This window comes from Cygnus atratus, chromosome 1 (genome assembly GCF_013377495.2).
Source record: "Cygnus atratus isolate AKBS03 ecotype Queensland, Australia chromosome 1, CAtr_DNAZoo_HiC_assembly, whole genome shotgun sequence".
NCBI classification, from domain to species: domain Eukaryota; kingdom Metazoa; phylum Chordata; class Aves; order Anseriformes; family Anatidae; genus Cygnus; species Cygnus atratus.
In genome coordinates this window covers 89,609,049-89,634,810 of record NC_066362.1, presented here as the reverse complement: position 1 = coordinate 89,634,810, position 25,762 = coordinate 89,609,049, and the positions used below count along the sequence as shown (strand labels likewise).

The 25,762-nt window shown below is 44.1% G+C and overlaps 1 protein-coding gene across 38 annotated transcripts in view; it reads left to right on the top strand.

The window, feature by feature from the left end:
• The window catches only part of PHLDB2 (pleckstrin homology like domain family B member 2), a 113,176-nt gene that overhangs the window by 35,379 nt on the left and 52,035 nt on the right, over window positions 1-25,762 (top strand). For 16 of the 38 annotated variants that reach the window (XM_050708326.1, XM_050708330.1, XM_050708327.1 and 13 more), the window contains 2 exons: window positions 20,903-21,012; window positions 24,288-25,636. In XM_050708326.1, the coding sequence (XP_050564283.1) occupies window positions 20,964-21,012; window positions 24,288-25,636 (1,398 nt within the window). In that variant the 5' untranslated portion in view covers window positions 20,903-20,963. Of the gene's footprint in view, window positions 1-13,097; window positions 14,035-14,127; window positions 14,466-20,900; window positions 21,013-22,807; window positions 22,829-23,588; window positions 23,702-24,287; window positions 25,637-25,762 lie in introns of those variants that run through there. The other 22 variants (XM_035540744.2, XM_035540756.2, XM_035540729.1 and 19 more) reach the window with 14 other exon arrangements.

Genomic DNA, 25,762 nt, shown 5'->3' with positions numbered 1-25,762 from the left:
AAGCAAGCAAGCAAGCGAAGTGCTACCTGCTCCAGGTACAAGGAAATGGGTGTTATGGAGCTGCTCTGAAATAAAAAGGTTTTGTTTTAGAAAAATAACAATGCCAGGTTCCAACACCTGTCCATCTGCCAGAGAGCAGTGATGCAGAGCTATTGGGCAATGCTCAGCTCAGAATGTGGCAACGCTCAGATGGATCTCCCCATTACTGCAGTGGCAAAGAAACAGGGATCTCTGCTTCTAGCTGTAGCTAGGCAAGTCAATCTGTTCTAAGGAATGCCACTGCAGATTTCAGTGCAGAAAATATAAATAAACAAACAGCAAGTTGAAGGGAAAGGCTAGGTCAGAATAAAATGAGAACCAGGCCCAGCTAGCCTACTCTCACTTTCCATGTAGGAGTATTTACTTGTTCCAGAGCTGAATTTGGCGAAGTGAGACTTGCAGCTAGGTTTGGAGGTTTGCATTTTCACTTGATCGCACAGTCAGTTTGACCACTGTTCACCTTTACACATCTTTCTGATTACTACAGCGTCTCACATGCTCTCTCTTGAACTAGAGACCTATCTTGTCACCTAAAAGAGTCCAGATTTTATGCACAGTGTATGCTTTGTTGACTAGATTGACCATGTGAATAGGTTGCCTGTCTGTGACAGAAAGGTCGTCCCTTACAGCTTTATTCAAAAAAGACTTCTGGCAGCCTATTTATAAACATAATATTAAGAAATTTCTAATGTTTGGGTTTGGGTTCTAACTGAGACAAAGTTAAAGAACACTTAAAACAGCACCTGCCATAGATAGTTCCTCCGGCTTTAAAGTGTCTGCAGGCTCCACATAATTTCCTGTACAACCAAGTCTGACTTCTATTAAAGCGCTGTCTGAGTCTGACTTGCATTAGTCCCATGAGTGATCGCTAAGTGTTGATTTAGATTCTTCTTACACTTAGGTTGCAGAAAATGAAAAGCAAATGGGCTTAAGGCAAAACTTGAAGTTATGCTGTACATCATTTTATTGCATTCCTCTGAACCTCAGCTAGCTCTCTGGTGATGCACCAGCCAGGGTACTGACTTTTCAGAGCTTTCTAGCATGCATTACCCAGAATTAAACGTCTAAACTTTTGTAAGACAAGATTTTCTTATATGTAAGAAAGACGTTTTTAGCTTTCAAAGTGAGAATACAATGAAGGTAATTATTATTTTTCCGCAAAAAAATAGTGAACAGCATAAGATACCACAGATCGTAGATGAAACAAGCCTCCTGGCTCATCCAATCTGGTGCCTCACAAGCACTGAGGTAATAGCTGGTTAGACCCAAAAGGTCTACAAATCACCCATTCTGCATATACCACAAGCCACAAAATAGTCCCCAATGCTCCATAACGGCTTGCAGACATATAGTACAACCCATTCAAAGCCACAAACTGGTGTGTGCCACAGTCGTGCTGCTGCAATCATGGCAGCCAGCATCTACCATCTCCTATAATGTACCACAAGAGGCTAGCAAAGACATCTGAGGCATTTTCAGTGTCTTAAGTACTAAACACACTGAAAAGCTCTCAAATAAAATGCAAGCAATATATCTCATCACACAAGCAGTAAGCAATACATCCTATCACATCCTTCAGTTAGACTTTTGCACTCTGCTGCTCTTACGTAGATTCAAAGAAAAGGTTTCAACATTACGTGCACACCTTTCATTTGAGCATACACACACATGAACACCTTTCCCTGTGACATTTTGGAAATGACTTTTTAATCTTTACGGCACAATGGTGGTGTGTCTTCCGGACTCTGGAGAGCCAGAGACGGCACCTCTGTCCTTTGTCAGCAACTCAAAACCCTGCCAGCAAGCAGCCTGGGGGCTTGGCTGCCTTCACAAAGGTCCAGCTTGGAAGCTAGGAGTTTACTGGTCTCTTTAGTTGCTGGGGAAAGATAAAACTTCTCATCTGTGCTTGAGATGAAGCAAGTTTGGGGTTCCAACCATCTGAGCAGGTGCATCTCCTGGGGCTTTCACTGCTCAGATGCAAGTCTTAAATCCTTACATCTGTGAGCTCGTTTTCCTCCCGTGTTCCACTGACAGCCTTCATTGCCATTAATAATTACATGTGAATTGCCAAGAAGATTGCCCCTTGTGAAAAACCACCTTCTGAAATTTCAGAAGCTGCTGCGTATGTTCGGTATCACCGTATCTGGGTGCTTCTGGCTGAGTGGCCATGCCCTGTTCCCTGTACACATGCACAGATATGGAGGATTCAGACTTGTTTTTCTTCCCCTATCAGAGCAAAATATCAAATAGGGTAACCTAAAAGACACGTGCTACGGAGGACCCTACAGAAAGTAGGTATGCTTTCAAAATGTTTGATGTTTGGTTTTAATTTTAAGTTCAGCTTAAGTTCAATTACCTTCAATTACCTGAAACAGCTGCATCCTTCTCAGTTTAATACATAGAAATAGCAGCTCTGCTAGAGACCAGAAAGTTAATTCTCTAAAGCTATTACCAAATAAAATGGCTAAGGATAAAAAAATCTTAGTACTCTTCTGGTAACAGGTAGATGAGAACTTGCTTCACATGAAGGATAGACTTTGTCTGTTGACGTCCAAATAAATCAGCAGTGTGACATTTGTTTCTCACAGGAAAATCCTTTCCCTGGAGTGCAGACAGGAAATCCAAAATAAGAGGAGGTAAATACCAAAGGACCGCTGAGGGAAGGGGAGGATCAGAAAGAACAGTGTTCGCTTGTTGTGTAGGCTAGGGAAAGAAAAAAGCATGTGAGAAATCAGTGTTTATTCCTACATTTTGTGAAGTGCTCTGACTGCAGAATGAATCGCTTCTCTGCAGTGAAGCTATAGTGCAATCACCGTGCCACCTGGTGAATCCCTGATTTTCTCAAAAAGAAAATGAATTACTGCATTACTTTCGGGGGGAAACATTACACAATTCATCTTATCCAACCAATAAATAAGAGAGACGCTTAAGTCTGTTCACAGCACCTGTTTTTCTGACTAAGTGACCACTGGGAACCAGCTTCTGTGAGGTACTTGACAGCTCTGTCAGAAATTTTGGTATAAACTCAGTGATCCAGTAGTGGGCTAGCATTAATAGCAGCACCCAAGTATTCAAAACAGGGACCTTTTGCTGGATATACATTGTCCAGGCTAACGCAGCCTTGTGAAGCTGCTGTGCTCTGAATATGTGATGGCACGTTAAAGGCCTGACATGGGTGGGAAAGACAGGAGCCGAACGAGCTTTGTTGTCACCCCTCAAATCCACTGATAGCAGCTTCATTTCGGGCCATTGCCATCCCATCAGCTTCCCCCAGAGCTCAGGACTCAAACTCTGGGCAGCTGCGCCTGCGGTGGGTAAGGAGAGCTAATTGCTTCAGCACGAGGAGCAGAGAAAGAGTGATTCACCTTGTAACAAAGGGCCCTGCAAGGCTCTGCTGTGTGGAGCTACTGAGATGCTCGGTGACAGCGAGGCTGTGAAATGGGGGCTCTGAAAGGGACGTTCCTCCCATTGCATTTGCTGACTTGAAGTTTTTGTCAGCTGGGTCTTTGGGCTTCGTGCCAGCCCAGAAAAACTAACAAAGGCCATTTCTTCACTTGCATATGGTCAGGAAAAGAAGGAAAAGGGAAGGAAAAATGAGGGACTGTAATACTTTTAAAAGAGGAACATTTTTTTTTTCAGAGGAGTGAAAATGTCTCATTTATATAGCTTCTGGCTCTTGTAAACCCCGGCGTAATTCTTAAATCTATGTGAAATGGCACAGATCACATGGCTTTAACATAGTACAAAGGCCATGGGAAGTGAGGATAGTTTTTAAACTGAACCTAAAATCCTACTGTGGTCAAAAAGGGAAGGAAAAAAAAAAGGAAAAAGAAAAGAAGAAAAGGAAAGATGCAACATTAAGCCCAAGAGAGAATTGCTTGGAGTGGATTTGTCCAGCAAAGGTTATTTCCACTCATTTAACAATTTTTCCCTCAGTTTCCTAGGTTCTTCAGAGAGTTTGTGCTCTTAAGAAAATGTTATTGGGGCTGGGTGATTTCTGTGCCTTCTGATAAAGAAATAAATAAGATGTTCATAAAACCATAGTTTTCAAAACTCGTATTTCAGTTTCTCAGTTGTTTCAAAGCTGTCTAACTGAGCTGCTCAGGGATTTCACGGTGCTGCTATCCCCTGGCCACGGCACATTTGACGAAAGTTGAGCTGTTAGATACCCTTCCCTGACCAAATTCCAGTACAGCTGCATCTTCGCGTTCTCTTCCTGAGCTGCTGCTGGGTTCGAGTGGCACCAGTTTACGCATTGCCAAATTCTATCCAACTTCTCTTTTTTTTTCAAAAAAAAAGAGGTGAGAACAACATTTTAATATTGAAGTATAACTGGCTATTGTTGTCCTTTCTTTGTGTAAGCTGTTATCAAGGTTTTGAAGTTCTGCCAGCTTGTTTCCATTACAAGGAAAACCTGATACCAGCTGGAATTTTTGGAGTACAGAGGGAGCGATGGCAATGGTCCTGTTGACTTACACAAATGCGCACAAAATGCTGTTTTTTTATGAACATGGAATAAAGAAACTGGAAACAATTTTCTGCTGAGACATCTCTGCCTTTTCAGTAGCACTAACCCCTAGGAAGCTCAGTCTTTTTAAACTTCTTTCTAATGTCATATCCACTGCAACTTTTCTCATTCTCTCACTTCTCTTCAAGGCTGTTTTTTTTTTGCTCTCTCCTGCCCATCCGTACTTCAAGCTATAGCTATCAAGTGTTCCAGCCCTGTGCTTATCTGCCCCGAGAGAAGCCTCTCTGCTCATATTGCGTAGCTTCTACTCAGTATTTTGGGTGTTAGCTTCTGTTTTTTTTCTGCCATCACTACCCCTGAGAGTCTTTTGAGTCTTGCAGTTTGCTTAATCCAAGCCTGGGAGCGATGAAAATGGTTATTAACACTTTCAGTATAACGGCTGGCTGCAGCTAGTGACATAAAAACCAGCTGTCATGTTCACTCTGTTGATCTCACGCACCAGTGGGCAGATAAAGCATTAGAATCAAGATAATTTGCTAAAATGGAGAAATCAGACCCTGCAGTATGGATCCTACCTAGTAGATGTAGCACACATGAACATGCTACAGCCCTGTTTTATCTACAAAACAGGGTTCCTTTTCAGCATGTGTACCATATTAAGCTTTCTTTGCATTAGCATCAAAAAATCCTGACTTCTGCAATATGCCATGATTCAAACCATATGGTGCGTGAGAAACAGGTGGAGCAAAGCCTGAGCAAAAAGAATGGAAGGAGGAAAAAAAACATTTTAAATATAATCAGGATAAAGAATTGCACTTGTGACCATCACCCTCCCAGCAATTATTGTCAGAATAAATAGGCGAGCCCTTCCCAATAAAGAAATTAACAGCGAATGTGGGCTGAATACAAGGAGTTATCAACTGGTATGCTGTGTCCTTTAGGAAGGTGCTACTAACAATTATTTGGGGTATATTATATACAGCCTTGAGTTGCTACAGGATGGTTCTCTCTGACTTCCATGGCAATTATTTGTGACATGCTATTTTTGCTATGATTTTTCATCTCTGTTGCAGAGTTTTATTTCAATGTCCTGATGGTGTGATTCTTAAAACCCTCTTTTTAAACAGGTCGCTGGAGCACTTCCCGTGCAAATGTTTTTTGAGGTATTTATCAGCAAGATGACTTCCTCCTATAGTTTCTGTGAACACTCTTTTTCGCAATGTTAATGAAAATAAAAGGTGATTTGCAAAAGGTGTTGATGCTTTTAGCCTGACTATTTGAAGAGGGCGGTTTAATTGGGGTATTTACAACTGCAAATCATCTTTTTATTTTTCCTTTTGCTTGATGTCTGTTTCATTTTTATAACAAAAAAGTATGTAGTTACATGTTCCTATGGCAGGGAAAAGCCAACACAGCCATCCAGCTGTTAAAATCAGTGCTAGATGTGAATTTTCTATGGATTTCCCACTGCATGGCAGGAAACCAGCTTTCATTGCTCCTTCCCCCTCCTCCCTATCTAGCCTTCTATTAGATTAATACCAGAAGTATGAAGTAACGTTGCACACAAAGTTGTTGCTTTTAGCCCTCGGAAAACTTGGCAGCCTCTCGAGAAACGAAGGGGGGAGGGGGAACCTAAAACTTCACTCGCCAAAGAAGAGATCTGAGGCATTCAGCATAAAGAAACATTTTTCTCTCATTAAATCTCTGAGGTTTTACAAGCCAGCTAATGACAAACTACTTAGAAGCCTAATGAGGATCCAGCATCAACCCTTTCCTCTCTGTGTTTGTTGGCTGGCTGCTTTAGTGTCCCTTTTTCATGTTGTTACCTAATTTATGTCCTGTTAGTGAAGTGTATAGTTAAGATAGCGTGTTTCTCTTCTTGGTTGTAAAGGGTTTTTCAGATAAGTTTACCGGACAGACCTGGGAGCTTGCAACCCAAATGGCTGCTGCTCACGAATGCTGGGATGCTGTTGCAAATGCTTTAAGGTTTTGGTAGTACAAAGAAGAAGGGGAAAAACATGCAACGTGCAAACAAGGCATTATGAAACGGAGGAGAGACCACCCCCAGCGTCCTATCTCAGATATCACAGTGGTCTTGAAGCTACAGCACAAAATTATAATTTATTAAAACAACGTGTTAAAGATTGTCATATGTTAATTTCCTGTGATATTCTGGGATCAGCAAGCTTATTTTATTGCTTCCTGTGGGTCTAATCCTCCATCAGGCGGTGTGAACTTCATTGGGAGTGTGTGGGGTCGTGGTCACAGCAGCAGCACAGACCCAGGCAGAGGAGCGGGCACGAGATGGCTCTGCAAACAGGCAGCACAGGCTGCTGGTGCGTGGTGCTGCGGGACAGGGACCCATGCTTGGAGGTGAGGTGAGCAGCAGTAGGCAAGGATACACACCTGAAGCAGCAGTCTTTGCACAGTGTAACTCCTGTAAAATGGCCTTTCCAAGCTTCTCATAGTTTCCAAGTAACCGAGTGTATTTATATTTTTTTTTTGGTTTACCATCATGCCACTGGCTGTGGTGTTGCCTCATAAAGCCTCTGGTTAAAACAAGATGCTTGGTTATAGCTGTCCTGGCTATAGGAGCTGGTTTTCTACAGCAGAGATGAGTTTTAAAAATAAGTGCAGCATCAAACCCCCCAAAAATCATTGGTCCATCTTCCCCTTTCTGCCACATGAATGCATTTTCCGAATGCATTTGGCTCTGCAACCCTCTCCCCTGCTATATTTTTAGCATTTTGTTAAAGAGGGACACATACAGTCAGGAGGTTAGATGCCTGGTTGTTGCTGGACTACTATTCTGCTTTAGGCTGAGTTTGCATTGGGCATTAGTGATTTTCCAGGATGTTTAGCTTTGGGTTTTGCATATTTTATTTGTCTAAGCACATAAGCTGCTTTGAGTAACAAATACATGGGGAGAAAATAGTTATAATTATTATTATTTTTCACATTGCTTTTAATCCTGTCCCTATTTGGAGAAAAATCATGGAAAACTAAGGCTGAAATGTGTCTGCGTCTTATTCTGCCCCTATTAGTGCAAGAAAGCAGTAGTGATATTGTGTCATCCTTTGTGTTGCTAATGGGAGTTAATTTCACATTTGGAGGCTATCTGCCAAGAAAAACCCTCTCTACAACCCTCCTCAATGCACATATAAAACCTCTCAGCAAAGGCAGCCCCATGAATCAGTTGTGAGGATGTATTTTATCTAAACTTTATTAGGTGTAGCTTTTTCCTTAATGAAAGCCACTACATCAATTCTGGCCCCGATTACTCTGAAGAGAATGAAGTAAGTTTTGGCAACAGTCTTCCCTTCTAGTAGCAATGCATTCTTCTACCTCTTCTGTCTCTGTACTAATTAACTCAATTTCACCTGAAGGGGAAGAATGCTTTTGCAGAAGGAAGGACCCAAATGAGTATTTATTTGAACATGGAGTTCTGTCTCTACACAGATTAACTATAAAATTAAAGGAGTATCTTGGGTTTTCCACTCATTGTTTTGTTCTAGCTGAGGTTTTGTGTGTAGCCTTGGTCAACTAGCTTAAATGCTTTTAGATTTCTAGTTTCCTACTAAAGAAAGTACTACCTTACTCACATGACCCACTGTGTTAGATAAATAGATAAAAGCTTTGTGCATCCAGATTTGATAATGACAGATATGGACCAAGCAGGAACAGAGAATTTCACTGGTTTGGCATCAGAGACAAGTCACACAGCCCCTGACTAAGGTGTGTATAGGAGTATATTCATAAGCTTATTGCTTGCTCAAAGGGCAACCACAGGGCATAGATAGCCTTGTATCCAACCATGGAGTACAAAATGAATCGTTGCTTAATCTGTGATTGTAATCACAAAACACTAACTATTGTATTTGTACCACACCGTCTTGTGTCCACCATTTGCCTACCGATTTAATATCTCTAAGGAGCACTGAGAAGGTGCTGCCTGTAGACCCTGTGTGTGAAGTGCAGTGTGTTTGCTCGCAGAACTAACTGCCTGTTGTGCATCAAAAATGTATTTGTGTACAGAAAAACTTCTAAAACTTAGCTGCAGTATCAGAGTTGAATAATTAAGTTATAAGCTACCCTCATTCACAGATGTGTGCTGATTCTAGCAAAGGGAAGCAATTAATCAGCTCCAAAGACAGACAGCCATGCGCAAGCTTAGGGTTGCACTCTTGCGATTTAGAGTCATGTCTGGCGTGTGTTAGCAAAAATCCATTGGATTATTAAAACGTGCTACTTAAATAAGAAATAGCATGATCTTTTATTACACCAAATGGTATAGTTGCTTTAATAAAAGTGCTTACTTTTCCAACAAATCTTTTGCTTATATCTTCAGGTCATTATGGCTACAACACGGCTACTACTTGCATGAGTCATTATGAGTTGTGCCATTTACAGGTAGAGACCCTTTATGGTGACAACTCATTAACAGAAAACTAACTGCCTGAATTATCCAGGTCCCCACTTCAATGGTAGTTCTGAAACAGCCCTACTCTGAGCTGCAAAGGTAGCATGACAAGAAGAGCAGACGCTACAACTGCACTGCAAATCCCAGCAATGCCTCACCAAAGTGTGGTGAAGAACAAGTCTTGCTAGGCCGGTCCTTTAAGCTCAGAATTCGGCTGCAAAAGCAGCCAGCACTTGATGATTCAGAGGAATGCAAAGCCTAACCACTTTCTTGCCTTGCAATTACAACCTAGTTAATTGTGTACAACTGTGCAAAGGAAGAGAGTGAGGAAATTCCTTTCCTGACCCTTCCAGCAATTGACTTGTGCCCTGGAGCATGAAATTTGATTACTCATGTAACTTATTTTCCTGAAGCAGTTTTTGTTGATAGCTCTTGTGTGACAATTCAAGAAAGTTTCAGGCCAAGTCACAAGAACACCACTGGCTGAACATCAGCTTGCTTTATTTTTCTTATTGTTTGATATACCTCTGTATTGTGTGGTGCATTAACAGATTTTTAGATTTTGATCTTGAATGGCAAGTGTAACTATTGGGTGTGTTTTTTTTTTTTTTTTTTTTCCCCCACTGGAATGGTACTGATGAATGTGGTCATGCTCCAGGTTGCCTTTTAATTTAGCAGAGATTCCCCATGAGCCTTAAAAATTGTTTCCTTCAGTACCTAGGATCCAGCCTGTTACACTGCCTGAAAATGTCTTTGATAGAGTTAGAGCAGAAGAATCACTGCTTGCTTTGAAGTTTCACCAGAAGTTCTGGTTGTGACAATCTTTATTATTTTTCGAGTTACAAGCAACTGTGTTAATATTATTCTGCAATGGCAAACAACAGCTGGGTTTCTTTACCAAGGCAGTGGTACAAAATGCTCTTGTTACATGCTGCAAAGCACTGAGTCATTACAACCTCATTTGTTGCCACATGCTTGCTCAAAAAGGCTGCAATTCAATAATCCATTGGTGTATTGGTCATGTGGGTTCAAGAAATGTAGGCTTGGTCTCCAGCAGAGCAGCTCAGATTTGTGTTGGGCTGTGGTTCCTCTGCTTCTTAGGCACTCTAGTGCAACTAAGTGTTGGATCTTTTTCAGAAGGAGGGGGCAGGGAAGGAAGTTGTCACCTGGATCATTTTCTTGATCGGGTTTTCACCAGTAATTGCATCAGCCCACCCAAGAAGGCCACAGACTATAGACTGGGAACCTAAATGAATACTTAAGGCAGGAAAGGGAAGAAACCAGACCAGTTTTACCACCAAAGGGGAGAAAAAAAAAAAAGTATAACTATGCCGAAAGTCATCAATGGACAGCTTTATCTCGACTGACTTTGTCAGGCTGGGTATTGTCTCCTCCTGCAGGTAACATAAAACCTGAACCAACTCCCAGCTGTGGGCTCTGGCTCATTTGACAGAAATGCAGTCATGGCCACACCTGATGCGGATAAAATAGGTAATGCTGAGGGACCAGGTAATGGAGAGATGGTGATTGTGGATGCCTGCTCACAGGTGACTTCAGTTCTGACCCAGCTGAATAGATTTCTCCTTCCCTGTTACAGAAGCATGCCAGTGAGGTATTTTTATTACCGTTTTCAGCACTCCTGATTAAAATATACTTTGTGCAAGCTTTCCAACATTTGATTTTTTACTTATATGAATTACCATGGAAACTACTAAACCTTTATTGGGCATGCTTGCATACTCAGGGGTGGGGAGGAATTTTGAATGCCTCTATGATATGCAATACAGGTGTTGTAGCAGCGCAACTGCCACAAGGATGGTTCAAGCTAGCTAGGTGGACTGTTGAACCCATCTGAGACTCCCAGCTCACATGCAAGTTTCCATATCTTTTTTTTTCCCTGACTGTCCTTAAGAGGTCTGTTGTTGCCTTTGTTCCAAGGAGAGCAGACAGTATTCAGCTCTTTAGTTTTTGGAGTTTTACTTGTTTGATCATTTTTAACTATTTCCTAAACATAAAAGGTCCAAATGAATATTTTTTTAGAAGTTGACGAAGTCTTGCTTGTTAGACATTCTAACTTATGGCCACACCTATGGCTGTTTTTTCAGTTCCTCTTCTTACTTTGGAAATAAGCTTTATTCCTTCTCTTTCTCTCCTTTGATGCCAAGAAACAGATGACATTGACTCAGGTAATGTTTTCCCATAGATATATGAGGGGAAATGCATGCTTGGCCTCATCCAACTTTGCTGACACCTCACCTAATGGATAGGAGCTAAGCACAGGAACAATTCAACTGGCATTTCTAAATTTTTTCAGAGGAATGGTTTGTCTGCGAGTGCCAAGTTACTCCTTTCCATACTGTTAAGCTTCATTTTCCCTAGGGAGAGATTTTTGCAGACTTTTACTTATGGTTTTCCCACTCATAATAACAAAAGAAAGATCCCGTGAGATGATGGGGAGGCTGGCTGCTTTTGGCTCTGACTGCAGGCAGGTTTAAAAGTCATTCTCACTTCTTCCAGCTGTGAGCACATCCTAAACTTTGCATTCCTTACGTGTACATGGCTTTATTTGTTTAAGTGCATGGACCTCTTGTTTGTTTGGTGAGCAAAGCACATGAGCCAACTTTAACACCAGCAATAAATGAAGCTCTCGGACATCCCAGAAGAGCTCAGCCAGGTTCTGGCCTATCAGAATAACTCAGCTCAAAAGCTTGTCGTTTTGTATGTAAACTACAGTAGATACCAGGACAGCCAAGGCCATTTCTTCTTTCATGTCCTCTGGGCCTGTGGGTGTTACTACATACATTCCAGATTTTAAGGAGTGATTATGAAGTTTATACTGTGGTAAACTAATGGTTTTAGCCAAGTAAAATATCCCCTGGAAAATGTGAGGCATGAACTAGATCCAAACTGCCCCTGAACATGAACAGTTAGTGGTTTCTGCAGTGTTTCAGGTCTATGGGGTGCTGTGTGAGCTATGCTAGCTGCCCAGGCCCCCTGTACAGTAGGTGCGTGCTGCAGTCCCCTCTTGCTCGCTGGGAAGAAGGGATAAAGGCAGGGTGACAAGGCCACACCACACTGAACAAAATGGTTATCTGGGGTGCTCCAGCTTGCTGCCCCTGCACTGTCCAGCAGACAAGCTCACATCTCCCATTGCTGGGGCTTTCCTCACGAAGCTGAGGGTGCTACGCGTGCTCAGGGAGCGATGCTTGGTTGTATACTTGACTCCTACTTGTCTCCTGAAGGATGGGACCCCTCTCCGGGGCCTCTTTGTCTTTTTGTTTGCCCTGCTGACAGCTGCAACCCAGTGGTCAGCCTCGCAGCTTCTGTCACTTATTAGCCTCCAGCACCTCTGCAGCCACCTGGGCTGGTGTCCCCAGCCTGTGTGACAAACACAGCACAGGCCAGGCATGCCACTTTGGCAAACACACCCTACTGGGTCTGTAAGTCCACCGGTTCCTGGCAGTGGCCCTGGGCTCAGCCTGCTGGGCCTGGCTGTGTTCCCCAGCCATGTCTCCCTGCTAGGGGACAGTCAGTGGGGCCAAGCACCCATGGTGACAGCCACCACCAGCCTATGTCCTTCGCTGGGGCCTCGATGGGCCTCTTTTGGGGGTTGTATGTATACTCATGCACACGTGTTTTTGGTGTGTTGTGTTCTTTTTTGGTGTGTTGTGTTTATTTTTTCAGGTAGGGGCTGGCTGCACGAGGGCAGGCTGCATTGAGCGGCCCTGGGGGGCAGCCTGACTCCGCTGCTGGGGCTCAGGGAGCCGCCTCGCCTCACAGGTGAGCGCAGCCCCAGCCCCAGGCGAAGAAAAGCGGGCCCTCGCCCTGCCAGCAGCCGCCCTGTTTACTCAGCTAATCTGCGGGGCAGGAAATTGCCTCACGATTCACAGCTATGGCTCGCGGGGCCGGCCGCTGCCCCTCGCACCACGCTGCCTCCCCCAGCGGGACGGGCGTGGAGCGGGGCGAGGGGACCAAGCAGCAGGGTCTTGCCCCGCTGTCCCCCCGTCCGTCCCTCGCCCATCCCTCGCCCTATGTCCCCCCTCGCTGTTTCCCCCTTTCTCTCCCCCGTCGCCTTTCCCCCCCCATCCAGGGTCCTCTCGGCCCGCCCCGCTCCCGCGCCCCCAGCCTGCGGGGAGCGAACCATTCCTCCCGCGGGGGTGCCCCGCGGCCGAGCCCCGCCGGGGGCGGCGCTGGCTCCGGCGCAGGGGGGGCGGCTCCGGGAGGCGGCGGCGGGGCCGGGCCGGGGCTCGCAGCAGCGGGGATGCTGGTGGGCAGCGGCGGTGAGTGCGGGACGGGGATGGGGAGAGGGTTTTGCCCCCCCTTGCCGGGCTGCCCTCGGAGGGAGGGGAGCCCCGCGGCTGCTGTGGGGTGCGGGGGGCTCGGCGCTTTGTCCCGCTGTCCCCCGGCGGCGAACAAAGCGGCTGCGGGGCACCGGGGAGGTGGCTCCGTTTGATCCCGTTTCCCTTTGCCCCTGGGGGTGAGGTACCTGGCGGAGGGGATGGAGGGAGGGAGGAGGAGGACGGGGTCTTTGTCTGTGCCGCTTTGTTGGCAGCAGCGGCAGCTGCCGTGCCCGGCCCTGCCCGCGGTCCCTCGGCTTCTCCCCACGCCTCGGAGCTGCCCGGGGTTTTATTTTTCCCCCCCGTGGGCAGACGGGCGGTGCTCGCACAAAGCCCTAAGGGATGGTCCCTCGGCACCGAGTGCTCCTCTGGTCCCCGTGTCACCGGCACCACGCCCGCCCGGACAGCCCTCGGCATCCCCGGGCACCAGGGAGCACCCCTTGTTTTTGGGGTGCACGCTTCATCTTTGGGGTGAACCCTTCATCTTCGGGGTGCACGGTCCCTCTCTCCCGGTTTTGCCGGGTCTCCTCTCTGCTGAGCTCCTCGGCTTGTTTCCTTCCCTAAATCCCAGTGGGTCCCCAGAGGTAAGGTGTTAACAGGGGAAAGGTGTGGTGGAGCCGAGCGGGATGGCAAACAAGAGGACAGCCTTGCTCTCCCACAGCAAGAGGAAGCGATGCGGGAGGAAAAGAAGTTATCAGAAGAACGTGTAGGAGTGCTTACCTGCCCTGTCAAAGGGAGGGAGAGGCTGAGCTAGGAGAGTGACAGAGGAGGTATTAACTTTCGGAGTATTCAAACGATAACACCTTACCCTTTGCACAGCCGCTAATACCTTTTTATGGTTGCTTTAAATGGTTTCTTTTCCGCGCCGGGAATTTCTTCCCCTTCCCTTCTGTCGAATGCTAAATGAACCCTTTTGTGTGCCCACGTTCGCACTGAGGGAATGGAAATCTCCGACAGTAACCAGGACGGAAAGGGCAGTCATTTTTTCCAAATCAGTTTTTATCTGTGTTTATCAGATACCATTAGTGACTGGTTTCGTGAAAGTATGCAGAGATACCAGTTGGTCGTTACTGGGAAGGAGTAAAGGAAAGATGTGGAGTGGTTTTTTAGGCACGAAGCAGGGGAAGGGTCAGATGGAGATTGCAGATCCCCTGTGGGGTTGGAGTTGAATGCAAAGGACAGAAGGATTTTGGACGGGAAGGTCTGGTCTGTCTTTACCACTTGAAGATTCCAGGAAAAGTTGTAATAATGGAAGTGGGGGGGGAAAAGTGCTGATTGCTTATGAAGGAGTTAATGCTGTGTTCACCGTGCTTGTGGCGTGTTCTCTCCGTCTTCATTTATTAAAGCAAACAGCTAATTGTGATACGTAGCAACTGCCAGTGTAGCACAGGGTGCTTCCCCTGGCACTAACTGAACAGCTGTGAGAGGATGCCCTGTTCAGGGCGCCCAGAGCAGATGCTGGCCACGCAGGTTTTGTTTGGGACCACTGGGGCGCATCCAAGGGAGTCTGGAAGTCTTCCCGTGTAGAAGGTCCTCTGCAGACCTCTGTACAGGAGTGAAATCTGTAAATGTGACCAGGCCTGTTATTTTCCAAGTCTCATGCATGCAGGATGGGATTGTCAACGCACTATTTTATTTAACTGCCTTGGTTATATTAAATGCTCTACCTGCATGTCTAGCACCTCATATTTCTTGCTCAAGGGAACAAAATCCTGGGGCTCGCTGATAAATGCTGTGGTGCACTTGTGTAGGCAAGCTGGCCGGTGGTTTTGTAGCACAAGAGCCACACTGGGCACTGTCCTGCTGATTTGGAGCCACTTAGGCTGCTGCTGCAGTGATGTGGTTTGCCAAGCACTTGTGATGTGAAGCATTTAGTTTGGGGGCTTCTCTGCTTGTAGTCCCTAGGGATAACACGCTGCCCTGAGAGCTGGAAAGAGAAGACGTGCTAAAGAGCTAGGGGGGACATTTGGAACTATGGGGCAAATGTCTAAGGAAGGAGACAAATTGAGGAGAAATGGACGGACGAAATAAGAGAGACAGAAACTGTCAGAGCAAGAGGGCACTGAAGGCAGCTGATTAACAAAGGAACTGACAGGCACAAAGTGGCAGTGAAAGAAGTCAGCACAGAGGGAAGCAGATCATGGGCAAAGGTTGCCTGGGAGAGTGGGAAAATGTAATAGGCGGATAGGGGGACATGGTAAGGATGTCCAAGAATCTCCTTCACATTTCTTCTTTCCCCGTTAACACCCCCCTACTTCCCCCCCCCAAAAAAAAAAAAAAAAAATCATCTTATGATCTGTTCTGAGTAGATTTTCTAGCTTCTTAGATTTTCTGGGACTTACTTACCTGTTGTGTGTAGCAAAGCTCTCGTTGAATGGGCTAGGGGCATCCTAAAGGCAAGTTTATTGTGTCAGGTGGGATGGGAAAGGAGGAACTTTTCTTTAAGGTCTTTCTGCTCCTGTACGGTGCACAAGCTGGAATTCATGATTGTTTTTTCACTCAACTTTAGATCAAGAAGGTCTGCATTTCCTGGGATTCAGAAATGAAAACTGAGCATATTTATGCACTTTTGCCAATACACAAAATGTTGTTTGCTTTGTTTGTTGTTAGTCTGCGCGATTAGATAGATAAAAGCAGCCATAGGCCACCAACAGAGCTTTCTCTTCGTCACGTCTGTGTGAATTTTCACATGTTGGTTTGCAAATCATGAGCATGCTCATTTTTTTAATAAGAAAGGAGTTAATGAAAAAGTGTTAGAATAATTCCTGGGAGCTCCTTGCTGCTGGTGTGAGATGATAACTGGTGCGGGCTGGATAATGGAGTAGCTACCAGAGAGGTACCAAGAGAGAAAAGAAGACGGCGCCCTGAGGCTGGCTTGTCCTCTGCCAGCCCTGTTTTTCAGCACAAAGAAAGGAGTTCATTGTTTTAACAGAAATCTCTTCTAAAGCATTTCTACCTCTTGGTGGATTTTGTTTGGCAGAAAACAATGAACTTGCCTTTTAGAAAAGCAATCCTAACCTCAGCTTACCTCAGTGAAGTAGTCCAGATGAAACGTGGTTTGTGTGACTGCGAAATAAGGAGGAGGTGAGGATGTCTGCTAAAATAATGCCATTTGAGTAAGTGGTTTAATATCTTGTCCTACCAGCTGCCTAGGTCTGAGATGAGATTGACTGAAATGTGTACTTTAATAGTTTCAATTTCAGGTTAGAGTAGCTGTTATGGCGCAGAAGCTGTAAAGCTTCACCATTTGCACTGAAATTTTCGTTTGGACACGCTCAGCAGTCTATCTCCTATGTAAATGTTTTAAAATCTCTACTTGTAATCACCAAACCAGTATTTACATGGTAATGAATGTTTTCCTTCTTGATGGGTATTTGAAATTGTCAGTTTTCATGACCTGATTAAAGTAATATGTGGTTTCAGTCTACTGGAAAGAGCAATTGATTTGACATTTACAACATTTGTCCTTATGAAGTAGGAGAGAATCGTGCTTCTGCAGTAGGACAGAAAAAATACAAATCTTGTATTTAGGTGCAATTTTTGGAATTTTTGGGGTAGTTATTCCAAAAAAATACTTTACTATGGGAGTAAAGCTGTGCAGGGTGTTTTCTGTTGTTGCTGCATTGTCCTTTTTCTGCTCCTTCTCCAATATCCAGCACGATAATTTCTCAGAGGAAGAGATAAGGTGTAAGAGTGACTTCCTCTGCCACTCCTTTTTCCACATCGGAAACCTGCAGGCTTACAAGGAAGGGACTTTGTCAAATCTGATTCACAGATATTTGACTTTCAGTGCTGGTGAACGTGCCAAAGCGTGAGCTTTGGGAACTAAAGCTCCCCGTGCCTGTAGCCAGACCTTGTGGTCGCTTGCACCATGGAGACCGGTGTACTGCAGGACATGTACCATGAAAAGTGAGGAACCAAAAGCTTTTCAGGGCTGTGCTGGCAGGAAATTAGCTGTAGCTTAAGGTCTGGTATCTTGTATTGTGGAGGAGGAGGAGGAGGAAATGGAGAGGATGTTTAAGTGGACTCTTTGATAACAGCTTTGCTGAGTTCCCCGGTTTTGGGCACAGATGTCTGTGGTCTCTCTTAAGAATGTGCGCATTCCCTAGGCCATGGGTATAGCATCGTGATCAAACTATGCAGGTGTCTTGTGTGAATGTATTTCTTTGGTTTGGCAGTAGGCTTTGAGGGCTTGGGGAAAGGCTGATTTACACTTGAGTATTTTTTGGAGGTAGACTACAGAGCCTTGTGAGGTTTACTTTCCTATCCGTGTGAGCCTATCAGGACTCTTTCATCAACAAACAAGGTCTGAGAAAAAAAGAAACAGCCTTGCTTTACTCAGGAGCAAGTTCACTGTCCTAAGATTATTGGGGAAAAAGGAAATCTTGGCAGTGGAGCAACCCATTTTTGGTTACAGGTGTGCTATACCGTGGGAAACTTGCGTCTCCAGGCACTGAAGCCATCAGCCCTCTCTCATTTGCCAAATTTTGTTTGGGTTGGAAAAGTCTAGGTTTTCCTGTCTCCAGAACACAATGGAATTTCATCTATTTTCCATGGGTGGCTGTACACTGCTGTGGGAATTTCTGAAGAGAAATGTCAGACACATGAGAGGGGACAGGAGCTGCCGGGAACTGCTTGTAATGTTGCTTGAGAAACCAAAAATGAAGAAACAATGAAGTGCAGAGAAGCCTTAAAGGGCAGATGGTCATTTTTAAGAACTTTGTTTAAAAATGACTGTTTGTTTTTGGTCAGAGGAATTCAGTATCTGTTTCTGAGGCGTTTCAAGGGTCTTGGTTGGTAACACAACAGCAACAGGCATACCATGGCAGCCTCTCCCAAAGGGAGGTGTCAGCCAAGGCTGAAGCGATGGAAGGGGAGAGAGCCCACCTGGTGAGAAAATCATAGAGTCATTAGGGTTGGAAGAGGCCGCCAAGATCATCTGGTCCAACTATCACCCTACCACCAATGTCACCCACCAAACCATGTTCCTAAGTGCCAGGTCCAACCTCTCCTTAAACACCCCCAAGGGACGGTGACGGCACCACCTCCCTGGGCAACCCGTTCCAACACCTGACTGCTCTTTCTGAGAAGAAACGTCTCCTATTTCCAACCTAAATCTCTGGAACAAAAACGGGGCAGAGCTGTACCTGTGTTTTGTAGAGGTGCAGCTCTGTCCCACTCAGCTGAGTGGATGGGTGTTTTGGAATAAAGCGACCCTGCGTTATAATATCTTAAAACTGGAATCCTTTGTTTGACTCGCAGCCTGTTTGAGTCATGAATCACTGTTTCTTCTGGTCGTTAGTAAAACAAAACTTAATTTGGCCTGGGCACCGCACAGATGAAACATGATTGGTAATGCTGTATACATTCACTTCAGATGACTTTATAAATCCCAGATGAAGTCACTTTGCTTCATTCCAGACAAGGCTGAGTGCAGCATGTGCTCTGTAACGAGACCCAGCCTCGCTGGTTTCTGCATGAGGCCATGCATAGTCCTGACCTGAAAAAATACGATTGCATGTGAGCAGATAAACTGTTGGGTTTGAGCTGTTCACTTGTTTAACTCCCTAATTCATTAATTGTCTGCAGCTTATCTTCACAGTAGAAAATTTTAGGTAGTAGCTCTCCCCAAAAATCCAATTACAGTTAGGTGATGACCTCTCTGATCTCTCATTCTCTAAGGAGAGAGACATGTAATGAGTTCTCAAACTTGAGCTGGAACCGTATAAATATTTAACCTTAAAAAAGACATTCTTCCCTCTGGCTATTAGCAAAATCAGGTATTCACCAAACTGAACTGAAGATTGAATATTGAAATACGTAGAAATCCTTCCCTCTCAGCTGTTCGCTCTTTAATATTAGTCATGTTGATTAAGTGGTAGCCGTCATTGTACAAGATAGAAGGGAAGGTTTTTTTTTTTTTATATTTTAGTGATCTTACCAATCATCCTAATCAAAAAGCAGCAATGCTAGAAATGCAAAAAATGTAATTACTTCTCATTCTTCCTTTTAAAGCGACCCTTTCTTCCGTCTTGTCATTCCAAGTTGTCCACATTTTAATTTTTTGGTCAATGATGTAACAGAAAGCACAACTACAGAATAGTGTGAAACACTACAAGCCACTAGTTTTCTGTGCAACGTTAACCGTGTCCCGAGAAGCTGGGCGTTCATCTCTATTTTTGGGGAGTACAGGGCTGGGCGCTTGTTATCTTTAGTAGTGCCTTGCACACAAACACTATGCCAAGATGGTACCCTGGCAGCCATTTTAATGGCATTTCTGTCCTGTTGCTTGATGTTTTGTTGGCCGATGAGAGGCAGGCTGGTCCTGGCTGGGAAGCAGGCCCAAAGTCTTGAGAGGACAGGGGTGCTGCTTTCAGGGAACCAAAATTTGGAGAGCGCTGTCAGGGCGAGGCCTACCTCTTGCCGTGAGGAGAGATGCCCCATGGAGTGGAAACCTCTCCTCAGGAGTGAGGAGTGACCTCTGTAGAGAGAAAAAGTGTTATAAAGTGAGATCAGCGCAGACATGCTTTGAGGAGTAAGAGACAGGAGGGAACGGGCCTTGCTGGCACGGCAGGGAGAGGAAGCAGCAGGGTGAGAGAAAAGCCATAGGGCACTGCAAGGAAGCCTCTCTCCATAGGGAGTTAGCAGTTAGCTCTTGTTTTAGGGCTGTCCTCCTGGGAGGATGATGTGAAAAGGCCTGGCAAGGAGATTGCGTGCAGTGGAGACCCGGAGTGTCGAGGATGTGACCACTGAGGTTAAATAGGTGGCTCAGCTGTAGGCAGCTCGAGGCATCTGTCTCCATTCTTCATGTTTCTATTTGCTCATCTAGAATTAAAGCACAGAGGACCTACAGATGGTCACCATTAATTTTGTCACTTGAAGCAATTTTTTTTAAAGCATTTTTGTCAACCTTTTAAAACAGATGTGCATGTTTAAAATACATCTTTTTTAGAGCAACCCACTAGAGATCTTCTATTTGGTTTTAGGTTTAATTTTAGTCTTCAGTGGCTGGGATACAATTTTGGCATTTTAATTAAGCCAGGTCTCTCTTGTAGCCCTATCAATTTATTTGTTTATTTTTAAAATAAACTCTAAAGGATCTCTGCATTCCTAGCCTGTCTCACTTGGAGCCTCAGAAATCACATCATGCCAAAATATTTTCTGCGTTTTGAATTACATACCTGTTTTTACACAGGTTTCATCGTGATTGCAGGATGCTGGCATTGTGTGGGCTGAATTTGGGCTACAGGGCTTTCAAAAATAAAATCTTCTGCTGAAAAGTCCAACCTTCTTAATGATTTCTTAAGGAAACCACAGGAATGCAAACAGAACTCAGGAGCTGTGACTAGTAACTGCCTGCACGGAGTCAGAATCATAGATAACGGCAGATTATCAAATCAAATTATATGGACTTTTAAACTGATAAAACAACTCCAGTCAGTTTTTTTTTTTCCACAGCCTCCACATTAAACATGAGTTGCACTTTCCAAATGTCTTTTAACATGTTTCTTTTTCAGTTGTGTCTGGAAATTTTACCTTAAGAAAAGTCAATTTTGGTCTGTACAGTGCACTTGAAACGTGTTCTCAGAGTACATTTCTTAAAGCAATATTTTTATTCTTTTGTTACTTTATTTGCAGGTCAAAATTTATCTGGTTCACTTAAATTAGCTTTGATTTAACCATCGTGTAGAAGACAAATATGATGCCAAACAGAAGTAACATCTCCTCCTTTCAGAATGTTGGATCAGGTAATCAATTAGTACAATTTGAGTTTGTTTGTAAATTTACTGAGATCTTTCAGGATTTATTACTGATTTTGGTCCTTTAATTCTGTACATAATCAGTGCTCTGTTCTTCTTCTGTATCTAACTCATTTCACCAGCCAAAACAGGGCCACAGCTGGACAGACACACTGCAGACAGCCAACCCTTTACCATCAGTTTAATGTCTGGCTGGACTAGATATCAGTGACCCCCAGCTAAAGAACTTGGGAAGCACAGAAATGGAAAGGAATGAGGAAAAAAAGAAAAGAAAAGAAAAAAAAAAAAAGAGAAGAATTTCCTCCTGTGTAGCTCCAGGCAGTAAATACTTTGCTAAGCAGAGGAGCCTTGCACTGTGTGCTGAAGGTTACCAAGTGAAAGCTCAGGCTGACCTTGGGGCAGGATGGATCCTGTACGTGCCACATGCTGGAACTCTCTGCCCCAGTTGCTGTGACTGCATGTGAAGGCAGCATCAGCCAGAATATGTAACGAATCAGGGCTTATTCATAAAGCCTCATCGCAAGCATTGCCCTAAAAATAAACAAACCAAACAAGATCTGGCTTGTGGGAAGAAGTTAAGGTTCAGTTAAACATGTGCTCTAGTCCAGTTGGGGTTTAACCTTATGATTGCGGGCACTGTGGTGTTGGAACTGAGAGCTCAGAGGAATTGGCGTGAGGTATCGTCAAGAAAAGTTGAATCCAAGTGGCTGCATGAAGGTATTGTGACCTCTTTTACTGTACTTGTTTGGATTTAAAGTACAATGAATCCTTCATTGCTGTGGTGAACAGGCCTGAAAGTTTCCATGAGCTAACTTGTTTTTTGGCAAAAGCAGTTAGTCTTCGCAGGATTAAATGTGCCCTACTGGTGTTGCAAGGGAGTAATAAACAATTATTAATGTCCCATTAATGTGTCTGCTAAGCTATTTATATAGGAGTCAGTGGAATTTATGCAAAACCAGTTGAACTTCAGCTGTGTTGAACTAATGTTTTGGACAGTACATTTTTAATATCAGAGTCAAGGCGCATACATCATGCGCTGTATCTGTGCTCTCAAATAGCTCTTACATCTTGTTCTTATAACACCATTAACATGATGAGAGCTTGATCTTTTTCTGATGACTTTGTCTTGACAGAGTTTTGTTGAACATGGGTCACATTCCTCCTTTTTTGTATCTGAACTTCATCATTGCTGATCATCAAAACTTGTGAAAGTAGTTAGAAATGTCAAGTAAAAATGTCACATTATAAGAAAGTGACTCCCAGCAGTGATGGTCTGATAGGGAGTCCTGTGAACTTACTGGTTCAAAGGCAACTTAGTTGGATCGTCAATAATGAATGCGTTAAAATTACAGCAAATTAAATGACGGACAGCATAAAAAAGTACTAAATTCTGCTTAGTGGTAAACCTGAGACTTGGGTCTGAAGCTGGAAGATGATGTTTTCTGCCACTAGTAGAGCTTGTAATTGACACATTCTTAGCCAGATATGCTCAAGAAGACTTTTTTTTTTTGTTTCATAATGCCAACTTATTTTATCTTTTGCATATTCACTTATATATTCACTTATATATATTCACTATATATTAATGACGGTTACCTTTGTTCTTAAACTTATAGGTTTGTTCCCTACCGATTGAGGAGAACATTTTGTTAGGCATTTAGACTCACCATAGTTGGTGTGGAGTGAGAGCTCGTTTCCAGAAGCTTTTGGAACAGATGGATATTGAATGATGCCCTGGACAGTAATACATTTTTTTTTTTGCCTTGTCAGCAACAAAGGTCCAAGAAACAGGGACCCACTCAAAGTACGCATTGCCACCTTCTACCAGATGTTTGAACCCCAATGAAACTGGATCATCTCAGTTCTGCTCTGCAGCTGCGGTGTGGGGCGGGAATCCAGATTGTGTGTCTGGGTTCATATAATTGTTTGAAGTGGTACTCAGAAGAGGATTAAAGTATCACCTCAGAGGATTTTAAAAGCACTTTGCATGCTAGGATGTTAGGTTTTCATGCAGAGTGGCAAACTGGGATTAGGTTTCTCACGCGGTGGCTTGAAATCACAAGTGGAAAGTGACTGAGCCAAGAGTAAATCCCAGGTTTGACCCGTGGTCCCAGAGGCAGTGCTCAGTGGCACTGCAGGAACCGACACTGAGGAGTGGTTGCCTTATTAGTTCAAAGCACAGTCTAGCACATCCAGAGAGCTGCTGGAAATGTTTATGGTGCCGTTTCTACATCAAGGGAAAGCCTGCTCGGGGTGTGTTTGTCTCCTGCAGTGACTGATGCTGTCAGGAGCTGAATTCTTTCCTCTGCTTTCTGCAAAGTGGGACTCAGAGCTGTAGGCTGGAGCTTGGCATGTCAGTGAACAGTACCGTCCAGCACAACAAAGGGTCTCTGTCCTTCCTCAGAATATGTTACCATTCTGAACTTATGTTAGGGACCTGGAAACTGAAACCCCTGTTAGTGTTTTTAATGGCCATGTGATTGCTGCTGTTGTTTTGAATGAAGTCGTAGAGCCTAGCGTTATACTTCCTTGGGGTTATCTTTTAACTAAAATGCTCTTTGCAGATGTAGTTACATGACTTTCTATTTTAAGAACGTTACGCACTGAGCTGAAACACCTTGAGAAATGGGCCTCAGTTTTGTACTCTTCCATGAAGCTCTGCATGACAATTCACAGAGTAAGCACAACGGTAACAAACTCTTAGTGAACTTACTAGTATTTTGGGGCTCAAATGAATTAGTTGCATGGGTTAAAAGAAAAGGTGACCCAGAACAGTACCTGTATCCTGAGCCCTGAAAGAGTTGCATTCAATTCTTTTCTCTGCTGTTGGCTTTGTATCTTCTCTCTCTACCTTAATTCCTTGGCTGTAATAAATAAATAAATATAACACAGGACAGTAATGCTTTCTTACCACGTGGACATCTTAGGAGGCTCAGGCTTATAAAGACTGCGAGCCACAGAGTCCAGCAATGGATAGGACAACAAAAAGTCAAGTCTCTTCCTAACTGTGTTGCTGGTTTGTAATGTGAATTTGGTGATGTCTGTCAACCCTTTTTTTTTCCTGTCACTCTACAATTTTAGCAAAACCAGAGATTGGAAGATTGCTTATACCCCACTTTGTCTAATGATCTGAGACACATTTATAACAAGCGTGCTAATGATTTGAATGTGTTCTTTTGAAGACAGTATGCAGGCATGTGTATGCAAGAAGCTCGTAACTTGTTTGCTAAGAACTTTTTCTTCTTGTTTTCTCTTCCCTACAGATTCCAGTAAGATTATGGCAGAGTATAGCCACACACAAAACCAGATGGAATTACAAAATACTAGTTTGGGAAAGGGTTCTGTGGCGAATTCCCTTGAAAATGGTCTCCAGGATATTATGGAAAACCTCAACACGAAGAAATATTCATCAAGTCTCAAATTTAAAACAAACGGGGACTATGCTGGTTCTTATTTAACCCTTTCACAACCTGTGGCAGTTAAACCCAATCCTTCCACCAGTGTTAAAAACACGCACTCTGTTACCAAAATTCAGGGAGGCAAGCTGTTCCCTTGCGAAAGCCCATATCTTCCAGATAAAAGCTTCTCTGTAAAGCATTTGAGCTCTGTATCGGGCACATCTCCATCCCTCAGTGGGTACAGTTTAGGAAGGACAGACTTTGATATTCATGCCAACAGAGAAAATGAAAAATCTCTTGGGCACATGGATAAGTTTTACTACTCAAAGTATAGCCAGAAAAACAAATCATATGACAATGTCTACTTCCCAGGAATGCTGGACACGAAGAAGATCTCGGGCTCTCTTCTCACAATGTGGAATGGCAGCTCAGGGAGCGAGCTGATGCTTTCCCCTGTTAGCAATTCAGGGGCAGCCAGCATGCCTTCAAGCCCAAAGCAAGGCAGGAGGATGAATATTGAAGACGGCCTAGCCCTTCATGCAAAGCCAGTTAAACACAAGGATGTGATGATGGAGACTCTGGGTTCGCGACCTAGGAAATACTCTGGTGGATCTCTAAGTCATATGGGAATGTACAGCCGTTCCCTACCCAGGCTTCATAAATCAACAGAAAGCCAGCTGATGCCATTAAGTTTGCCCCCAAGAAACTCTCTGGGTAATACTAAAAGGAAAAAACTTGGAGAAAAGGATCTACCTCAGAATGCTTTAGATGCTGACAATTACCTGAATTTTTCTTCGTGCAGCTCAGGGGTTTCACCACATGCAAGTTCTGTTTCTGGGAATAATCCCTATGTTAGTTCGACTCTTAGTGTTCCTGCAAGCCCTCGAATCGCTAAAAAAATGCTTTTAGCATCTTCTTCCTCGTTTATTCCAGATGATTTTGATAGACTTGGACTCTCAGGAACAAGTCCCAGTAGTTCGTTCTCCCCTGTGGATTTTGACAGATCGTTCTCTGTCAGAAGAAACCTCTCCACCAGTTCCATGGAATTTGATGACACTGATTTGGAAAGTTACAGACAGACGCCAAACTCGCTGCAGACTTCTGTGAGAGAGCGGAAGAACAGCATCAGCTCCATTTCGGGGAGAGAAGACCTCATGGACTACCACAGGAGGCAGAGGGAGGAGCGGCTTCGGGAGCAGGAGATGGAACGCCTGGTAATTTTTTCTTTTCCTTTGAGCTTTTCGTGGCAGCTGGTGTTTGCAAAATGTCTTTTCCAGATCTAGCCATCGGGAGGGTATAGCAAAACATAAGCTGTTGTCTTTTGAAATTCAAATTTCACT